Raw genomic sequence first — 17417 nt, forward strand, 5'->3', positions numbered from 1 at the left:
TACATAATTTAAACTACGGTCATTACATAAGTTCCTCGGTTACGGTATGCGCGGGCAAAATCAAACGTAAACAAAAATTGCGCATACCAAACTGTCGAGATGAACTCAAGGTCGATTCATTTCCAATTTCGATATAAGTTTATCCTTTAAAGTATGGGTGTAAAATATGCCGTGGAGGCGGGTTGAGTTATGTCACCTCCAGCAATTTACATGCTACCAACGTCTTGGGCAGTTTCCTGTTGCCCATAAGGCCGAACCACGGTATGTATACACATAACATATAATGTGCCTACACGACGTCAGAAATAACTTGACAAATGCTCCGTCGGTCCGTCGTCCGTATATATGCCTACATAATTCACGCCTTACGGTAAACCCTTCTTCGGCGAGACGGGTAAGCGTTATAATCACCGCTCAGACGTTTGTCTTCAAATATATATTCTAGACACAATAAAATGAACAGCCTCGCCCCATTTCCTTTTCCACTTTCTTATGTACAAAAAAATACCGTGGTCTTCCTGGCGTGTAACCGTAACGTGACCCAAAATGACAACCAAGGGGTCAAAGGTGAGGAGGATCGACTCGATTTCTGGATATACCAGTTTTAATGCTGTGCAAATACCCTGCATTGCAGCATCATTTTTATTCCGAAACCGGTTGGGAATTATAATTCACAGCATTTCACGCTACTTAAGCTAATATATATCGTAATGCAGAAAAACATCGGCGAGTGTGAGTTGGTGCCGTTGTTAGATTAGCAAATTTCAAAACTTTCGTACTTATTTGTCTCTACATATATTTAGTGTGAAGTTACTCGGCAATTTAGTTTCATTTATCGATATACAGTATGTGTTAATGGTTATAAACATGTGTCTGTGGCGTATTTTACCGTTCAAAAGAGCGAAACTTTCAGTTAGGTAGCCAGTTCACAATTCGTAAATTTCAATCATGAATTACAAATTGTCAGCGCTGAGCGAACCAACTGGACGGTAGTGCGAATAACAAAATTTCAGCTCGTGCACATATTTCGACGTATTGAAAGTTAAAAACAAGAAACCTGTATAATTAATTTATAGGAATTCGAGTTCTACTGCAGCGATATTATGATTTGACAACTGTGAGAACTAATTAAAAGAGCTTGATTATTTTTTCTTCGGGGAATTAAAGTGTTTTTTAAGAATCAGAGCAACGAGATGAGATGCATAAAAGATTTTTTTAACCTGACGCCAAACCAATATTGCGAGTTTGAATAAAGTAAAGTTCGATTATACATAGAAGTGTTAATAAAATTGAACCCAAACGAAAAAAGACCCCGCCCCAAGAATACAGCTTACGTCTTCGACTCGATACCCAGATGATAATTTGATTTCATTGTCCGAGAATAAAAAAAAGTTTTTCGGTCCACGTGATTCTTAATTAAAAACGAAGAAAATGATACCCTATAGGACCCTTAACAATATTATGTATCCGAGAAATGCAATTTACAAGATTAGCGCGTTGTTTCACCCCCTGTTACTGGAATATGTAAAATAAAATTAAAAAATTAAAAAAACACGTTACCTTTCTAGAGTTAAAGTGAGCTATCTTCCTCATTTTAATTCGCAATGCTGAGTCAGAGAGAAACCTCAAGGAAAAGTATGATTGACTTCGAAACTAGAAAGGGTCTACTTTACGATCGTATTGCAGCACTGGGATCATTATCTTGGAAAATAATGGCAATCTCAACAATGTTCAACGATTTTCAATACGCTTTATTCATTTACCGGGAATGTAGAAAAGGATGGCAAGCTGCGGAACGAAGGGATGCGCCGTTTCCCTACGCGTTCTAATCGTGCAAGTGGGAGCGGGACGAGCCTGGAGTAGGTAATATTCTTCAGGGAAGAGAACTGCCCGCGGTTTTCCCATCCAAAACCGGGACGTCAGTCATCAGCACGCAGGCGCGCAACGCGCACGCGTTTTATTCTCTCAGCGGTCTTTAAGTGTTTACGTTAGTCGGTTGCAGCAGCTTTATCTTATACCGCTCGCAGATCTCAAGCGTGCATTCCAAAAAGTTTTTACAATCATTTTTCAATTTGACATCATTTTTATTTTCAATATTCTGTCCTCAACTCATAGCTTTTGTTCTATTGGGTGAAACTAAAAAATGTTGACCATGACTTGGCAAATGAGGATCCTTTTGGTAACCGCGTGTCTGGTGAGTTCAATGCTACAATACTTTACATTAGGATTCACTTGATACTTTTGCAAAATTTTACATAATACATGTACGCATACCCGTAAAATTGAAAACGCGATAAACGTCATGATTATTCGATACCCGAATTTTGAGATTAGATAAAAGAAGATTTTTGGAGGCGACGCGAGTTCGGTAAAATTATAGAAACGACATCAGGCCGGTTTGATTTTTATATTTAATCACCGATAACTATAATGCCGAGAAATGTTTCATCCAAGCTCACGTGTCGTGGGTCATTATTGACTGCAGTTGAAGGCTGATTACGACGTAACGAATTTCGGAGGCGCCATACCGCGTTTGCAGATTGCAGCTTGACGAATTGAATTTTGATTAGAGACTCGACGGCGTCGCGGTGTCAATGACTTAACGTCGGCGACCTGGTCTCCTCACCTCGCCTCGATGTTCGCTGTACCCGCGTCTTCGTTTTGCCTGTAGTTAACTAGTCGTACCGAAGCTCTCGATTCGCTTTAATGTATCGATTACACTTTTATTACTTATTACCGCCGCGTTTACAGCTGCAGCATTTTGCACCGACCGTGAGCATACTCCGATTCAACTCATCGTCAATCAATAATTCTGTAACAACCCGGAGTTCTCTTACGCACTTCACCGTGCATTCCATGCGACTTCATCTCAATGTCAAACGAATCTGTATATGGTCCTCTAAATTTTTTGAGAACCATCGTACTTATCATTTACGAAATAACCAATTGAATCTTGGATATTCTTCATTCGTTTCAAAAGTGCGGAAGAATTGTAATCCGGTTTTATCAAATGTCGCTAATACTAAAACGTGAAGTTCACGTTGGTTGATTCCGCTAGTTATTTTGAAGTCGTTAAGTCAGCGCAAACTTTAGGGTACAGTATCTGAAACATATGTATACCTAAAGCAATCTTCGGATCGAGTTATAAATCCGCTCGAACTGGGAACAGTTGTTATTATTATTATTACAGTGTTACGACAGGCTATAATCATTACCTAAAAGGATCTTTGCCACTCAACATGCAATCGCGTGCGAGTATTCGAAAACTCAGCGGCAATGTGTTTATTACAAGACATTATTATAGGTATCCTGTAAACGTTTGTCAATGGACGTTCAATCTCTTTGCGGTATAATATTTTGAAAAAGTATTGTAAGAAACATGGCACGAGCGATTTGAACGAAGCGGTAAGGACCTCTGGAGGAAGTCGGTACATGATCCCATGAAAATCGCGTAAACTGTAGAAATGGCGGATAATTTTTGCAAAGCGGTTAAAACTGGACGGTCGGAAAATTATTGCCCCATTTATAAATCGCGCGGGAGATCTTGTTAGAGGTTGTTTCCCCGCGAAGACTGACTTCTCGCAGTTGTTAGCTCGCTGCAGGTTTGCCGGTGGAATATTCTCTCGACTTCCTTATTTCTGTGGGATTCTGTACGTTCGGCGAGTCGGAGTATACCGCGGAGGTTTAATTTGTAGGCAGCTCTTCGGACAAACGACGTGCTGTAGGAAGAAATGCAGCTTCCCAATGTCACCTATCGCCATTTGTATCCTCATATCCTTCGATCCTTCGTTCTTCGCGGCCCTTCCTTACGACCAGCTTTAACTCCGAGGTCAAGGGTCGCTCAAGTTGCCATCAAGTAACCAAGAGACGCTCACTACTTCCTAGACTCGGAGCATATCGCGAACTTCGCGATCTTCGAGACAGAAACTCTTCGTGCACGCGTTCTCGTGCAGCAGGATTGAGACGTTTCCACGATACGAAGGCATGCCTGATATAGGCTTGGAGGGATCGGATACGTATGCCGGATTCCTATAATTCGCATCCGTAGACCCGACGTCTTGACAAGTTGCATCGCATCGCGGCGATCCCCGAGACACGCGTGATACAGATGATCAACTCAAGTGGCGTGCTGGATCCGTTCTGTGGGTTCCGATCCATACGGACTGTTATTTGTGAAAAAAGCTATCCAGCTACCGCCGTAACAGAAGGTAATACCTATCATTGCCACGCGGTGAGACTGACGGTATTCCAGTGGCACAGTGGCGGTCGAATTACGGTCCGCAACGCATCCATCCATCGCGGATCGACGCGGAACAGGATTCGCATGACTGTGGATCGTAATAGCAATGGAATTTGATCGTCCGGGCACCATATTCCTCGATAAAAAAAAAACCGTTCGGATAGCATGTCCCTTAATTCCGCAGGCGTTAAGAAGAATGGACCGAGCAAGAGGTTTAACGAGGAAATCCTGGTTCATCAAGTTCAACAAATGCGTAAACTGGTCGAACATAGACTCACACAGCCATTGGCCACATAAACACGGACGGTAATTCGTCATTAGAAACCGAGAATCCATCTTCCATCCATCATTCGGTGGCTATGGTTCAACTCGCCCGATGGGTTAACGCTAACTCGAAGTGAGAGTGCGAGATCAGGAAGCTTGGACCGTAAATGGCCAAAGCAATACCCCATTGTCGCAGCCACGTATACCGCACTTACACGACGTAATGAGCAACGGAACATTATGGGGTAATTTCTTTTCTGTCGACCTCACAGCGACACGACGGCTTTATGTTTGTTCGTCCATAGCCCATCGCGTCTCTACCATGTGTCGACAGATTGTGCGACTGTGTATATATGAGCACTTAAGTGCAGCGAGCGAGGGTTCCGACCATTTCACGGGGTTCGATGTTGGTTTATGGGGTGAGGAACAGGCGGGCAGGCGAACGAGTCGGTGAGTGAAAAGCGTCTGCGAATGGCGCTCGATGTACGCAAGGGATGCTTGGAATCGGTTACGTGTCTTTCTTTCTTTAACGTTCGGATTTGCGACAGTTTCGAGCTTTGTCATATCGCTCAAAGAACGATTTCGAGAGAATGGGAAGAGTAGACATAATTCTGAGTAATACACGGAATCGAATATCTTCTGATACCGTTTGTCCGGATGCAACATGATCGAATAATTTGCAGACGAGTTTTGCTCAATCGTGACTCAATCCTACAGTCAAAGATTGAATCTTTCAGACCAAGTCGCATAATCATTTTTACCAGTAAGTCTCATAGTTTCGCGAAAACCACTTTGTCCCAAAATTCCGCAATGGAACAACTCAAATCCTCTAGTTACCCACAGTTATTCAGCCACATGTTACACTAAAGGGTCAGTCCTGCGGAGTATTATAGAATATCCAGTACCTACTTATAGTTATTCGAATGATTCCGTGTTGGGTATATTCCGAAATCCAGTTGCACAGTGCGATTCGTAACAAGATCGATGAAACGTCGATTACCGCTTATTGAACGCAAACACAAACGTCACGTGAAATTATTTCGTTCCGGTGATCTGCCGGAGCGAAGCCTGATGCCGGAAGCATGGTATTCCGGGTGAGGAGAGTTCGATACCTCCAGACCCCATATAATTATAATTATGGACACGCATATCTGCGCCATGAGTAATACACCGTGTCTGCCATCGCCTACTCTCGCAAGCTCGTAAACGCAGTTAGCCGAAGATGATAGCCGCTGCGATGCACAGGTTTAGATACGTACACGGATTGCTTACTCGAGCATGCCGAGCACGTAACACGTAGTAGATGAGGTGCGACTCGGGGTTGGAGCTGGAGGAAGAATTCCTACTTATTCGACTTTTTTATTAGTATCAATACGTCGGTAGCCAGATTGAAACGGAATTATATATCTCTAGGGGGGCTTCGTCTCGGCGTGCGTGAATTATTCAATCGGCACGATCTTTCGACCCGGTTGATTGGTGTGAGACCAGAATACATTGGCATGGTATACGCAATTAAGCGATGTTATTATGGTTCATATATCTAGGACTCGAGCTTTGTAGCATACGTGTCGTAATTAAGCGAGACATGTGCAGCTGTGGCAACGCGGTGCAAATGAACTCGTTATTTGTTCAGCTTTGTGCCCAGCGGAAGTTTAACCGCAGCACTTGCATAGTTCGGTTAAATTCGTATCTCATGCAGGTTCGTAGATACACACAGTTGCGCCAAGAATTTATCTTTCTAAAGTTCAAAGATCATCGAAACACACGCGAGAATTTTCGAGAAAAATTCATCGCAGTTATACCATAAATTTCCACCAAATTTACAATGGTCGGATAATATCTTCCACGAATTGTTTTTTCACGTTTATGTAACGAGCGAGATTTTCCGGTGGCTGCAATTTGTTCCAGTTGAATCTACCGTTAATATTACTCGCGTAACTACACTCGTAATATGCCCGCGATGCATCGGCTAAAATTGCAGCGCTCGGTTGGAAAGGGGAATTGAAAATTATAAAATATCATTGGTAATCTTTACAAGTATCCTGAAACCAGGGAATCTTGATACAAGAAATCGTAACGCATGCGTGACTTTTACGACAGTTTCCTTTGACCGAATTAAACGCTGTACATTCGATCGCGGTTCTGTTCCGCAGATCCAGCATAAAAACAAGTTCGATATACATGCACTTATTACTATATGCCTACAGGCGTGTTATACTTACCGGTTACGAGTGATTTAAAACCGATACGGTGAACTTGTTTAATGAACTTGACGGTCGCTAGATCGGTTATTTCCCAAGTATATAATCAGGAAAATTTTTCAACATCCTCGTCGTGTACGATCATCAAGAATCGGGGGGCAAATGGCTTTCCTCTGCGTCGTATACACGCTACATCATAATTTCTGCCTATTCCCGTTTGCCCGTTCGTTCCCCCGGGATGCTGCTGGATCTTTAAGACAACGCGGTTCTGCAGCTCTCGCTCGCATCCGGCACGAAGATGCAGGCAAGCCTGGGAAACGGATGACATCAAATTATCCCTTAACACGTTTAATTGCACTTCGTTGATGCAGTTTTGCACGCCTCGTAAAGGGACCACCATGAATGCCTCTCGACAAACGTGTACAAAGGTGTAATTGTCACGCGTACGACGTGCGATCGAAATCCGAGCAAAGTTGGTAAAAAAAAATTATGTAAAAACACTAGGAATCCCGGGTAGTCAACCGCGTAATTTACAATGAAACGAAATGCGTAGAAAAAGAGTGTCGCGGATGGATTTAAATCTCTTGTACCATAGATCGCGCACTCACGCTTCCTTTCTTAACTGCATCCTTCGTGAGCTCGCTAATTGGTAGAAGCCATTGTTATAGCTCACTTATTAACGACAAGCCCATCTTCCACGGTCATCGTGTACCTACAATTATAGTTATACGTAGTGAGAACTCGAGATAACGCATCGCGGAGAGAAGAAAAAGATCGGATTTTAATCCAAAGTCTAGGAAAAGAGGGTTACGTTAGATTTTTTGGTTTAAAAATATCCATGTCAACTATATTTTTTGCTATTAATGTAGCAGATTTTACTCTCCACACACTGTTCACAATTTTCACTAATTCTGCGATAAATTCTGCATTTTACGAAGTATATTTTACCAAAAAACCTGACGCGTCCCTTTTTTCCCGCAGTTTTCAGTAAAATCTGCTCTTTCATTCTCTCCGTGATCGTCGTCGATTAATGGCGTGCAACTACGGCGTCATTCCTTCACTTTTTTCCGCAATGTAATTTAATTGTATTCATTTTCTTTTTTTTTCCTTTTCTTTTCCTTCCTCTTCATCATCGCTCAGCACTCGAGCCTCGGCTCGGGCCCCTCGGGTACTTTCCCTGCTCGTTTAAAGCGAAGCTGTAACCCGGCCTGACCCAAACCTCAGACCTCCGAAGGTAGCCGGTACCTAGGTAGAAGGTATAAGGTATGTGTGCAACGAAAGTAACGGATTCGACACGTCGGTAACGGATTGGACCGTGTAACATCTTCGAGCGTGTACAATGCGGTATGTATAATGTATACGTACGAGTATATACGTATGGTTATGTGCCTACCGTCGCATTGTTATTCGTTGCCCTGCAAGATCTCGTGGGAAAGCCGGAAGCGATTAGCGTTAACGCAGTAAAAGATGTACACCCGTACACTGGGAAGACAAGAGGAAACGGTAAAAGCATCCAGTGACAACATTCTCTGGTTAGCTTGTCGCGGTGCTGTTGTAGCAGCAAGCGTGCGATTTGCACGTGCGGAGCGATCCGTTTGTGTCCTTCTTGTGGGAGGGAATGGAAAGGAACCGAGGGTTGGAAACCGAGAGATCGACTCGATTCGATCCTATACTTCGATGCTATACCGCAAATCTATCTATCTATTGCTTTTTTCGGAATAAATTGCTCGACACTCGGCTGCGTGACTCTTTAAACTTACCGCTGCACACCGCAGAGACTTTGCCCCTTTTCACCGGAAGTTCGGAGCGTGATAATTCATCAACCACGAAGCGTGCTGCCACTTGCAACGCGGGATTTAATTAGTTTTCGTAGAGAATCCTCAATCTCCGTCCGAATCTTATTCCCGTGTACAACGATCTGATGCTAAACTGAAAAAATTGTGTCTTTAGAAAATCGTCGACGCACCTGTATGGGGTGTGGATCGATATTTGGAATCGCCGATACATCGAAATGAATTCAATAATGCGAAGACAGAATAACGATAGATGAATTTTTCGAAATCTTGATTATCGTTATTTTATTTTCGCGTGTTTGAAATTTCGATATATCGGTCATTCCAAATATTGATCCTTCCACGTTTAGACTTCCACCCACAGTCCGATCCTCGCAAAGCTCTTCAACGAGAATATCCGAATGTACCTGCTATACGGATTGATTCGTCGATGGAGTTTTGAATCGTTCAAGGCCTGTATACAAGTAACGGTTAATATTGTGCACGTTGTTACAGCCGAGTTCTAAACACCCGAAACGGAGGTCGCGTTATTCCACGCGCAAATATACCTACCTTCGCAGCCGTAATATATTTTACGTTCAGCTCACCTACGACGCGATACGAATAATAATACGAATATATCAAGGAGTGCGAAGTCCTTATGCCCGCGTGGGTTGAATTTCAAATTCAAGTGGCATCGATACGGCAGACGAAATAGCCGCTTGACTCACCGCGATCTTCGAAGCATAAGACAAGAGTTGTACCCGTTGAATGAGCTTCGTCGCTCGTCACGGTCGTAAACAGTCCGAACATGCTACACCATTTTGTTCCTACATAGACGTGTGTTAAAAAAATATGTGCAAGTTATTTTGACTGTGTCAATAAGGCTCGAGAAAGAGACCTAAAAATTCCCGCCCCAAAGCTGTTATTCCACCTGCGGAACGTTGAAATGTGTGGAGGTTGAATCGCAGGTGTAAGATTTTGGGATGCACACGTATTCAAGGGTTCTTCTTTTTAACATAGTCGCATCGTCGACCCTCGGCAAACAGTTTTATACCGGTTCAACTTGTATGCAATCTACAGAAACGCACACATTGCGTATGTATGCGTGTACATACATAAGCTTCTACGGAGACGAAGCAGCTGCTTTACCGCCCGGGTTCCACAATTACACATTGAGACAGAGTTTACGTCCGTAGACAAGCTATGCAGACACCGATGCGTCCCTGTCCCGTTGTAGCGAGCCTCTAGGAAGTTATTTTTTCATTTTTCTTTTCACTTTTTTAGTATCCCCGTTCCTTTGTTCCTTTCATTCCCATCCATGCCTTACGTGTCGCAGCCTCGAATGTCCGTTCGATCCTCGTCCGCACGCTGAGGCTCGAATACGAATATGGACCGAGCCGCTTCAAATAATGGATCCTTTCGTTCGACGAACAATAGAAAAGCCCGCGTTGCGTTTTGCTCGCTGCCTGAGCAGGCCAAACGCGAGACGAGGAATTGCACCGCGTTACAAAAGTGAAGAGCCCTCGGCAAAATGTAGTATAAGTGCCATCGGGGTGCAAAGCTCGCTTCATCGTTCAACGACGTCCATTTTTAACCCCCCTGTAATTGTTGCACTCCGGTGGGCATAGAATTTACGCGGTAACAATCGGCAATCATTTCCCTCCAATTTACTGTCAGAGAAAATCCCAGCTTTTTTACCGGGTTGTCCGGACTTCGATTTTTCCATTTCGCAAAAAGAATCGACTTGAAGTACAGATTCCTTTGTAAAACGATTTTGCAGATACCGTAGGAGAAATTGCCGAGGTGATATACCTGTATTTTTCACTTTTTCAGGCCACCGCGTATTCCGTGCCAGCCGGAATTCTTACCCTCGGGAACGAGTGCAGTAAGGACAGAGATTGCGAGGCTGGTATAAGCAACAGCCAGTGCCGATCTGGGAATTGCCGGTGCCGTCCTTTCTTCGCCGAGTACAATCTCACCGAGTGTTTGGAATGTAATAAATTCTCATATAATATATAAGAAACGTCGGCTGGTGCCGATGCGTTGTATCTTGATATATCTATATTATACAGCACAATTACCTCGCGTAACGCGACAGTGAATTATTCGAAATAGATGACTGATTTCGAGTGATTAGGGGTCATTCAAGTATCAGCTAACGCATTTTTTGCAAATTTCCTCATCCCACCCTTATTGATAACGATTGGTAACGTTTGCTTGTTAACGTTAGCTAACGCTTTTTGAAAAGTATGTTGGCAAATCGATTCATTTCCTAGGAACAGCAGAAATGCGATTTATAGTCAAATCCTGATCAATTTATTCCTACTTTGTTAAATATGAACTATCATTAACTATTAATACACATTAAGATGTTCAGTCAAACGAGAATTCATTATTCGTTGAGTATTGAATACATCACATATTGTCTTTCTTCTTAAATGCATGCCACAAACATTATATTTACCAAGATATTATTATTGAGCAATTCATGCATTATTAACACATCCTTTTACAGAATTTTTTTTTTTTTTTTATCATTCTCAAGCACGTGGCGCGCTGGCTTTGAGCACGCACTTTGAATTTTCTATGCTAGCTAACGCTTGTCTGGAATGCCTAATACTACAGAGTAAAATTTGATAACGTTCCTCCGAATGGTTTACCCCTATTGTAGCGTTAGCTAATACTCGAACGGCTTAGTCTGCGACGATTCAATGATTTAAAAACGAGCCGTATAACAATACAACGCAGATTTATCATTGCAGCAACGCTTCTGGGCTACGATTGTCTCGTGAAAGATCAATGCGCCATGAAGGTAGCTCACAGCAACTGTCTAGCTGGAGTCTGCAGATGCGAGGAAGGTTATTTGCAGTTCCGAAAACACACGTGTCTCGGACGTGAGTATAGTATATCAATTTTACCATCCGTACTTCACCAAGGCTCCGACTAAACTCGAAGTAGAAATTTTAAGCGACGTTGCTTTACTGCGGAAGTTTCTTTTTTCCCTGGTCAAGAAACCCGATGACGATCAGGAAGGTAATATGAAATTCGTACGCAAATGTGTCTTCGTGTGATCTTTATCCAAATCCTTCTCTTGTTCTTTTGCAATTTCTACTCAACCCTGTGTGGTATAAGTTCACGTTATAGTCAGGGTTTCGTTCAATGTTAAAAATTTCTGTACGGAACTTGCTACGCTGTATTTTGAAGTTTTACTGGGATACGGAACAATGAGTTCACCATAAATTCAATTTACAAATAAAATAAATTTGCTACACAATTTAGTAAATTGAAATAATTTTTTCGTCTTCCTCCTGTAAGGTTTACTAAAATTAAAAACTTTCATTCTATATCTAAGACGTATACATAGTCATTTAGGTCACCGCGCCAAATTTTTAAACTTGCAACCTTATTTCGTAAATTGACAACTCTCGCACAGTATAAAATGCACAATAATTCTTAACAGTGTACCTTGTACTTTGCACGACTAAGGATTGCGAACGGTAGCCAAGCATCATTAGACATCTATATTGTATACGTCTTCTGCCATAATTTATGAAGCGATAGGTAGGCGGACGGCTTATAGGTTGCTTCGAGTTTTCATTTCAAGTAACGACCTGGTCCTCGGTTCACCGACCCGTGCAAACACAACATTCGAAACGTATCACGCAGTGCAGTGCGCGATTCGCGAATCATAATAATTAAGCGACCCCGTTCCCACCCACCATATGATAAATATTTATTAAATGCTTACGCAGGATGATAATACGGCCGACTTCCTCGGACGTTGGCGCAGTTAATTAATTCGTCACGTCTCTGCGTGCAATGTCTTCTCCCTCATACATATTCGCATCGTACATATATGATAAACTCGAGCGTTTCTCCTGAAAATGCAATAACCCGAACTCGAGGGATGGTTTTTTACCCTGGTGTTTTAACGATGGCGAATTAGAGAAAGTCGAGATAAGAAAATTGTCACCTGTGTAATCTCGTAATTTCCGTCCAGCCGCTCGGCCTGGCGACGTTTGTTACAGCCACTCGCACTGTCATCTCTGGGACAGCGACACTCATTGCGATTTCATAATCCCTGATCTATTCGGACGATGTCAATGCACCTCGCCGATGCGTCGGGACGGCGACGTCTGTCGGCCGGATTTCCTGGTCAGACCACAGCAAGTCCCTCTTCAGTCGAGCAACGACGTTCCGGAGAGCGTGGAGGAGGAAACGATCGCCATCCATGACGCTGACGACGACGACGACGACGACGAGGAGGAAACAGGTATCATTTCACGTCACGAAGCTTGAGCCACGGCGTTGAATTTTTCCTGGAAATAAACTCGAGTACGGTTGTTAATACGCGTTTTTTTCTTTTCGTTTAAGGTGTTCAAGTATTCTGGCTGAAGAACATATCTGCGGTTCCTTCCACTACTCCCTTCAGGCAAATCGTACCTGCGGTAACTACGACGGTTCTACCAAACCTCGTCCAGTCAGCTCCGGAAACTCCGGCACCGAACCAATTTCCTGGTGCTGACAACGAAGCTGTCGTCGTCGAAGCTGCAGAGACTACCGAGTTTTTACAAACTACGTCGACTTCCACATCGGGTAAACGGAGTCGAGAGGCGTTGCCTGAAATTTTTTAAAATCATTTTAACCGTCGGGCATTTTTCGAAGTGACAGGAATGGTTCAAGAAATTGCTTGCTTTCATCAACATCGTGATACGATTGCAAAATGTTGTGCCGCAGGAATTGCGTTGACGACGTTTCGTAATTTCTTGACAAAAAAAATTATCACTTGCAACGATTGTTTGATGAAATTATTATTTTCGTAAGCTACGAAAATCACTTTGAAAATAAAGAAAAAATAAAAGAAACAAAAAATTCTGGAATTCGGTATAAAGAAACGCTTTGATATCGACGCTTCGTTTGAAATCGATTCGAAATGGTTAAAAATCCAGTGGATTCGTATGATTTCACCCTGCGATAGCTCATTTTATTCGGTATACTTATATTTTTCTACCGTGCCCAATGAAACAGTTGTTTTCTGTTTACTTTGTTTGTTGATCGTAACTAGTATCAATCCAGTATTGTAAAATAAAAAATTTTCAACGGTGCCAACGTGTTGAAAAAAAAGTATTTCAGTAAATTCATACAAAATAATCAATTGCGAATAAAATTATCAAGCTCTCGTAGAGTAAAATCGAACGAATCTATGTAAATATAAGACTTTCAACAATTTCGTAGCGATTCAAAACGAAGCGCCTAGGCGTCCAAGTTTCTGTTCATAATCCCAGTATTTTCTGCATTCGTATTTCAAAAGAGAGATCTTCGCAGCTTACGAATACAATAATTTGACAAATACCCAATGCCCGACTGTCTGGTATGAAAATTGTAAAAAAATATCGACTTTCGCCCAAAGCCAAGATCGTTCACCCGTTGAATTTTCCCCAAAAAGCACCGATCAAGACGGACAGACACGAGCCGGAAAGCACAATGGCGATAAGTTTGGGCCTGGCATGCACCGCGGACATAGAATGCCAGATGGCGGATTCGGGTTCGCGATGTCTGGAGGGTGTCTGCGACTGCGCGATCCGCGGTAACGGAAGTTTCGCCTGCGGGGCGCAGAGGACCGGATGTGCACCCGGGACCTTCCAGTGTCGCGGTACCGGGCAGTGCATCAGCTGGTTCTTCGTCTGCGATGGTCGTCCGGACTGCGCCGACGGATCGGACGAGGAATGCAGATCCGAACGATGTCCGAGCCAGGCGTTCAGGTGCTGGAGAAGCGGAGTCTGCGTATCGAAAGCCGGCGTTTGCGACGGGAACCAGGACTGTCCGGACGGGGAGGACGAGGACGGCTGCAACAGCCGAAGAAGTTAGTCATCCTTCTTGCGGAGAATACCTGAAGGAAAAAAAGATCCAACATTAATCGACCGCACCTTGTACGTATTGCAGAGTGCCCGAAGGGCGCGTTCAGATGCAACAGCGGCCAGTGTCTGCCTGCTTATGAATTTTGCAACGCCATGGTGATGTGTCGGGACGGCAGCGACGAGCCTCGTGGGGCCTGCAGAACCCGGAATCGTGGAAGACTCGCACCTCGGCTGTGTCCTTTCCGATGCGACAACGGACGGTGCAGATCCGATGCTATCGCGTGCAGCGGTCGAGACGGATGCGGCGACGGATCCGACGAGAAGAGCTGCTCCGTATGCAGTGAGTATAATATTATATGCGCGTGCGTTGACTGGGCGATGGGTTTCTCGTATTTTCAGGGTTTAAGGGAGTCCTTGATTTCCTATTTTCACGTGGCGGGGGTTCGAGAAAATAGAAGGGTCGCGGTATCGACTTTTCAAAGACGCAACAATTTAACGGACAGAATTGTTAGAATGTAGAAAAGTCATAGTTATAAGATTGTCAGATACGGAATAAGAATACAGCGGAATTATGACGATTCTATCGCACTTGTTTTTCTGTAGTTTACGTTTCTATATTTCGAGTTAATAGAAAATTTTGAAAATTCTGTAAATCAGATTTCCGCGTCTTTGATGGTTCGGCATTGTAACTCTTCTGTCTTCTCATCTTTCTAGATTTTTACATCCACGCCATTTCACTGCACACATTTGAATAATCGAATGCTTGTAAATCGTTTCAGGATGTCCTGCGTCGACATAATCTTGACTGGATACCACGCGGCGCGATAACGATAATTGTGTAAGAATGAGAGGATGTTATACCGATATGCATGAAATATTAAGATTACTATCATCACGCGAAATGTGAGTGTAGATTTTTATACTGCATTTTTGTACGATTACGAGGGTCGCGGAAAAAGTATACAACTTCTATGCGTAGCCAAAGATATTTCACGCGAAATTGAATTATCGGAAAAATACGCAACCACCGGTGCAAGTCTATTCTTAATAAATTATAATATTCGCTGATCCGGAGTTAAGTTTCTTTAAAAAGCTATCGACTGACGTCGCTTTTTAGTGTTAAGTACTTTCGAAAGATCCTTTGAACCTGTCGCAGACGGTGTAACACAGTTTATGAATTTCAACCGATACTGTATACACACATATGCTAATTCAGATAATTGCAGAATGAATAGCAAAAAGTGAGAAAATCTTCTGGCAAGTACCAATTTTTTTTTTTAACACACAAAACAGGCGCGCTGCAACTTATACTATTATTCTGAATAGACTTGCTAATTGAAAATTGATCACAGGAGCCTTGACAAAACGTTTGTCAAGGATTCTCTTGACGAATTAGCTAAGCAACGATTACGTACGTACTCTGTAATTGAATGTACAATAATTCTTTTTTTCTTTCGCCACTTAATGTAAGTGTACCAGATGAGACTATGCATAGGATTAAGATTAGGAAATAAGTTTGGCATGATTGATAGTGAGTGACAATACCATATGCTTCAGATATATGCACAGCATGTGTATCGGCGATTTTCTGCATCTCCGCTATTCTCACGACACATACGCGTAGTTAATATGTAACATACGCATATATATATATCAACGCAATATATCCGGTGAATTTAGACTTATACATGTACCGTCAATTTTTTGTACCGAATAAATGTTACGCTGTAAGTGAAAACAAACGTATGTTTCCAAGGAACGATTTAATTATTCCTGCAGTTTTCCCGTTCGAGATGACGAACAAGAAGTAGGTGTAAAATTCGCCTGGATATTATTTATAAAAATATTGGACGTGGGTAGGCGTGTAAGGAGATTATACTAGTAAAGTATTAACACGTCCTGATTATTTATTATTTTTTATCATGAAAATTGTCTTTGTCTTTGTATGTGCTAAGTTTTTTTAAAGTTATTTATCGTGTGCAACACTTTCTGAACAGTCTCTTAACGATTCATATGTTTCTGAACGCATTGTTTTTCGATTATCAATACACAATCTTACAATTAATCGACCTTGTTCCACTTTTACATAATTAGCCACATCACATTGTTGAAGTAATAGGCGCCGTAATAAAAATATGTTAAATTCATGTTTACGAGTAGCTAATCTGTATTTCATGTATTCAGAACCGCTCACGCTTTCAATAGTACCTTAGTTAGTTAACTTCCTGTCAAGACGAAAGATCCTATAGGATGCCAGCCTCTGATTCCGTATGGATGAAATAATGGATAAATGCACGTCTCTACGTCTGGATCTATCCAACTTATATTTTGTGATATTTAATATAAAATTTGTCTCCAATTTTCATTGATTTCTTCTGCTCAGGCCAGAAAATATTTTGCTACCGCGATGAAAGGACCCTCTTGTAACTTCGAATAAGAACATTTTGATAGGAGGAGGTATAACCTTTCAAACGTGAAATGAACATCAGTTTCTAGCAAAAAAACATGACAAAATGCTCGTTCAACGCCAACAAGCCGCGGCGATCCGAGGACGCTCGGAGTGTATAGACTTTAAACACAAACGGTATAAATATGCAGTAGGTGTGAAAAAATTAATCTCCCACGAAGCAGGCAGCAGATGTCAAAACTGGCCATCTTCTTCTTAACATAGGAGGAAAGTATGATTGACGTTTCAATTTTTCAGAGTTAAACAGAGAATATACGAGATGAAATATGAGTATATGGAATAGAGATATTCTGTTCGAAGAACGAGAATGGAAGATGATTTTTATAAAGGAGTATGATATAAGAGTGTGACAGATATAATTTGCGAACCGAGAAATATTCAAGCGTTGAGTGATGAGGTGGAAGATCACGTACAGCTGAGTAAGTAAATTTTTTTGAGCTAAGTAAACGACGGCTAGTGTTTGTAATATGTGACGTTAACCCCAAACAGGTAACGTGATAACAGTGATGTATATAATTTGAATATCGATGAGTATTTTTAAACTTTATTATAGCGACTGAAAAACTACTCTGTAATAAATATAAATTATGCCACGTTATTTTCAACTGTTGC

General features: G+C 42.2%; 1 protein-coding gene and 1 long non-coding RNA gene across 2 annotated transcripts; one reads left to right on the forward strand and one right to left on the reverse strand.

The window, feature by feature from the left end:
- Positions 1 to 1924: 1924 nt before the first annotated feature.
- LOC124174902 (low-density lipoprotein receptor-related protein 2) lies at positions 1925 to 15253 on the forward strand. The gene is made up of 8 exons (XM_046554536.1): positions 1925 to 2194; positions 10314 to 10473; positions 11243 to 11374; positions 12481 to 12753; positions 12855 to 13076; positions 13927 to 14343; positions 14424 to 14678; positions 15118 to 15253. The coding sequence occupies exons 1-8, from the start codon at positions 2144 to 2146 to the stop codon at positions 15135 to 15137; spliced, it is 1530 nt and encodes a 509-aa protein (XP_046410492.1). The 5' UTR covers positions 1925 to 2143; the 3' UTR covers positions 15138 to 15253.
- Positions 11321 to 13061, reverse strand: LOC124174914. The gene is made up of 3 exons (XR_006869030.1): positions 12924 to 13061; positions 12454 to 12799; positions 11321 to 12358 (listed from the first exon to the last, which is right to left on the reverse strand). It is a non-coding gene; the product is annotated as an uncharacterized LOC124174914 (long non-coding RNA).
- Positions 15254 to 17417: the final 2164 nt, after the last annotated feature.

The sequence above is a fragment of the Neodiprion fabricii genome, chromosome 2 (assembly GCF_021155785.1).
Source record: "Neodiprion fabricii isolate iyNeoFabr1 chromosome 2, iyNeoFabr1.1, whole genome shotgun sequence".
Taxonomy (NCBI): Eukaryota; Metazoa; Arthropoda; class Insecta; order Hymenoptera; family Diprionidae; genus Neodiprion; species Neodiprion fabricii.

What these genes read in the sequence shown, in the direction of transcription:
- LOC124174902 (XM_046554536.1), top strand. Translation starts at nt 2,144, where the DNA reads ATGTTGACCATGACTTGGCAAATGAGGATCCTTTTGGTAACCGCGTGT. An exon ending in TCTCACCGAGTGTTTGGAAT is followed by an intron (nt 10,474 to 11,242) that starts GTAATAAATTCT and finishes TTATCATTGCAG; the next exon opens with CAACGCTTCTGGGCTACGAT. An exon ending in CGACGACGAGGAGGAAACAG is followed by an intron (nt 12,754 to 12,854) that starts GTATCATTTCAC and finishes TTTTCGTTTAAG; the next exon opens with GTGTTCAAGTATTCTGGCTG.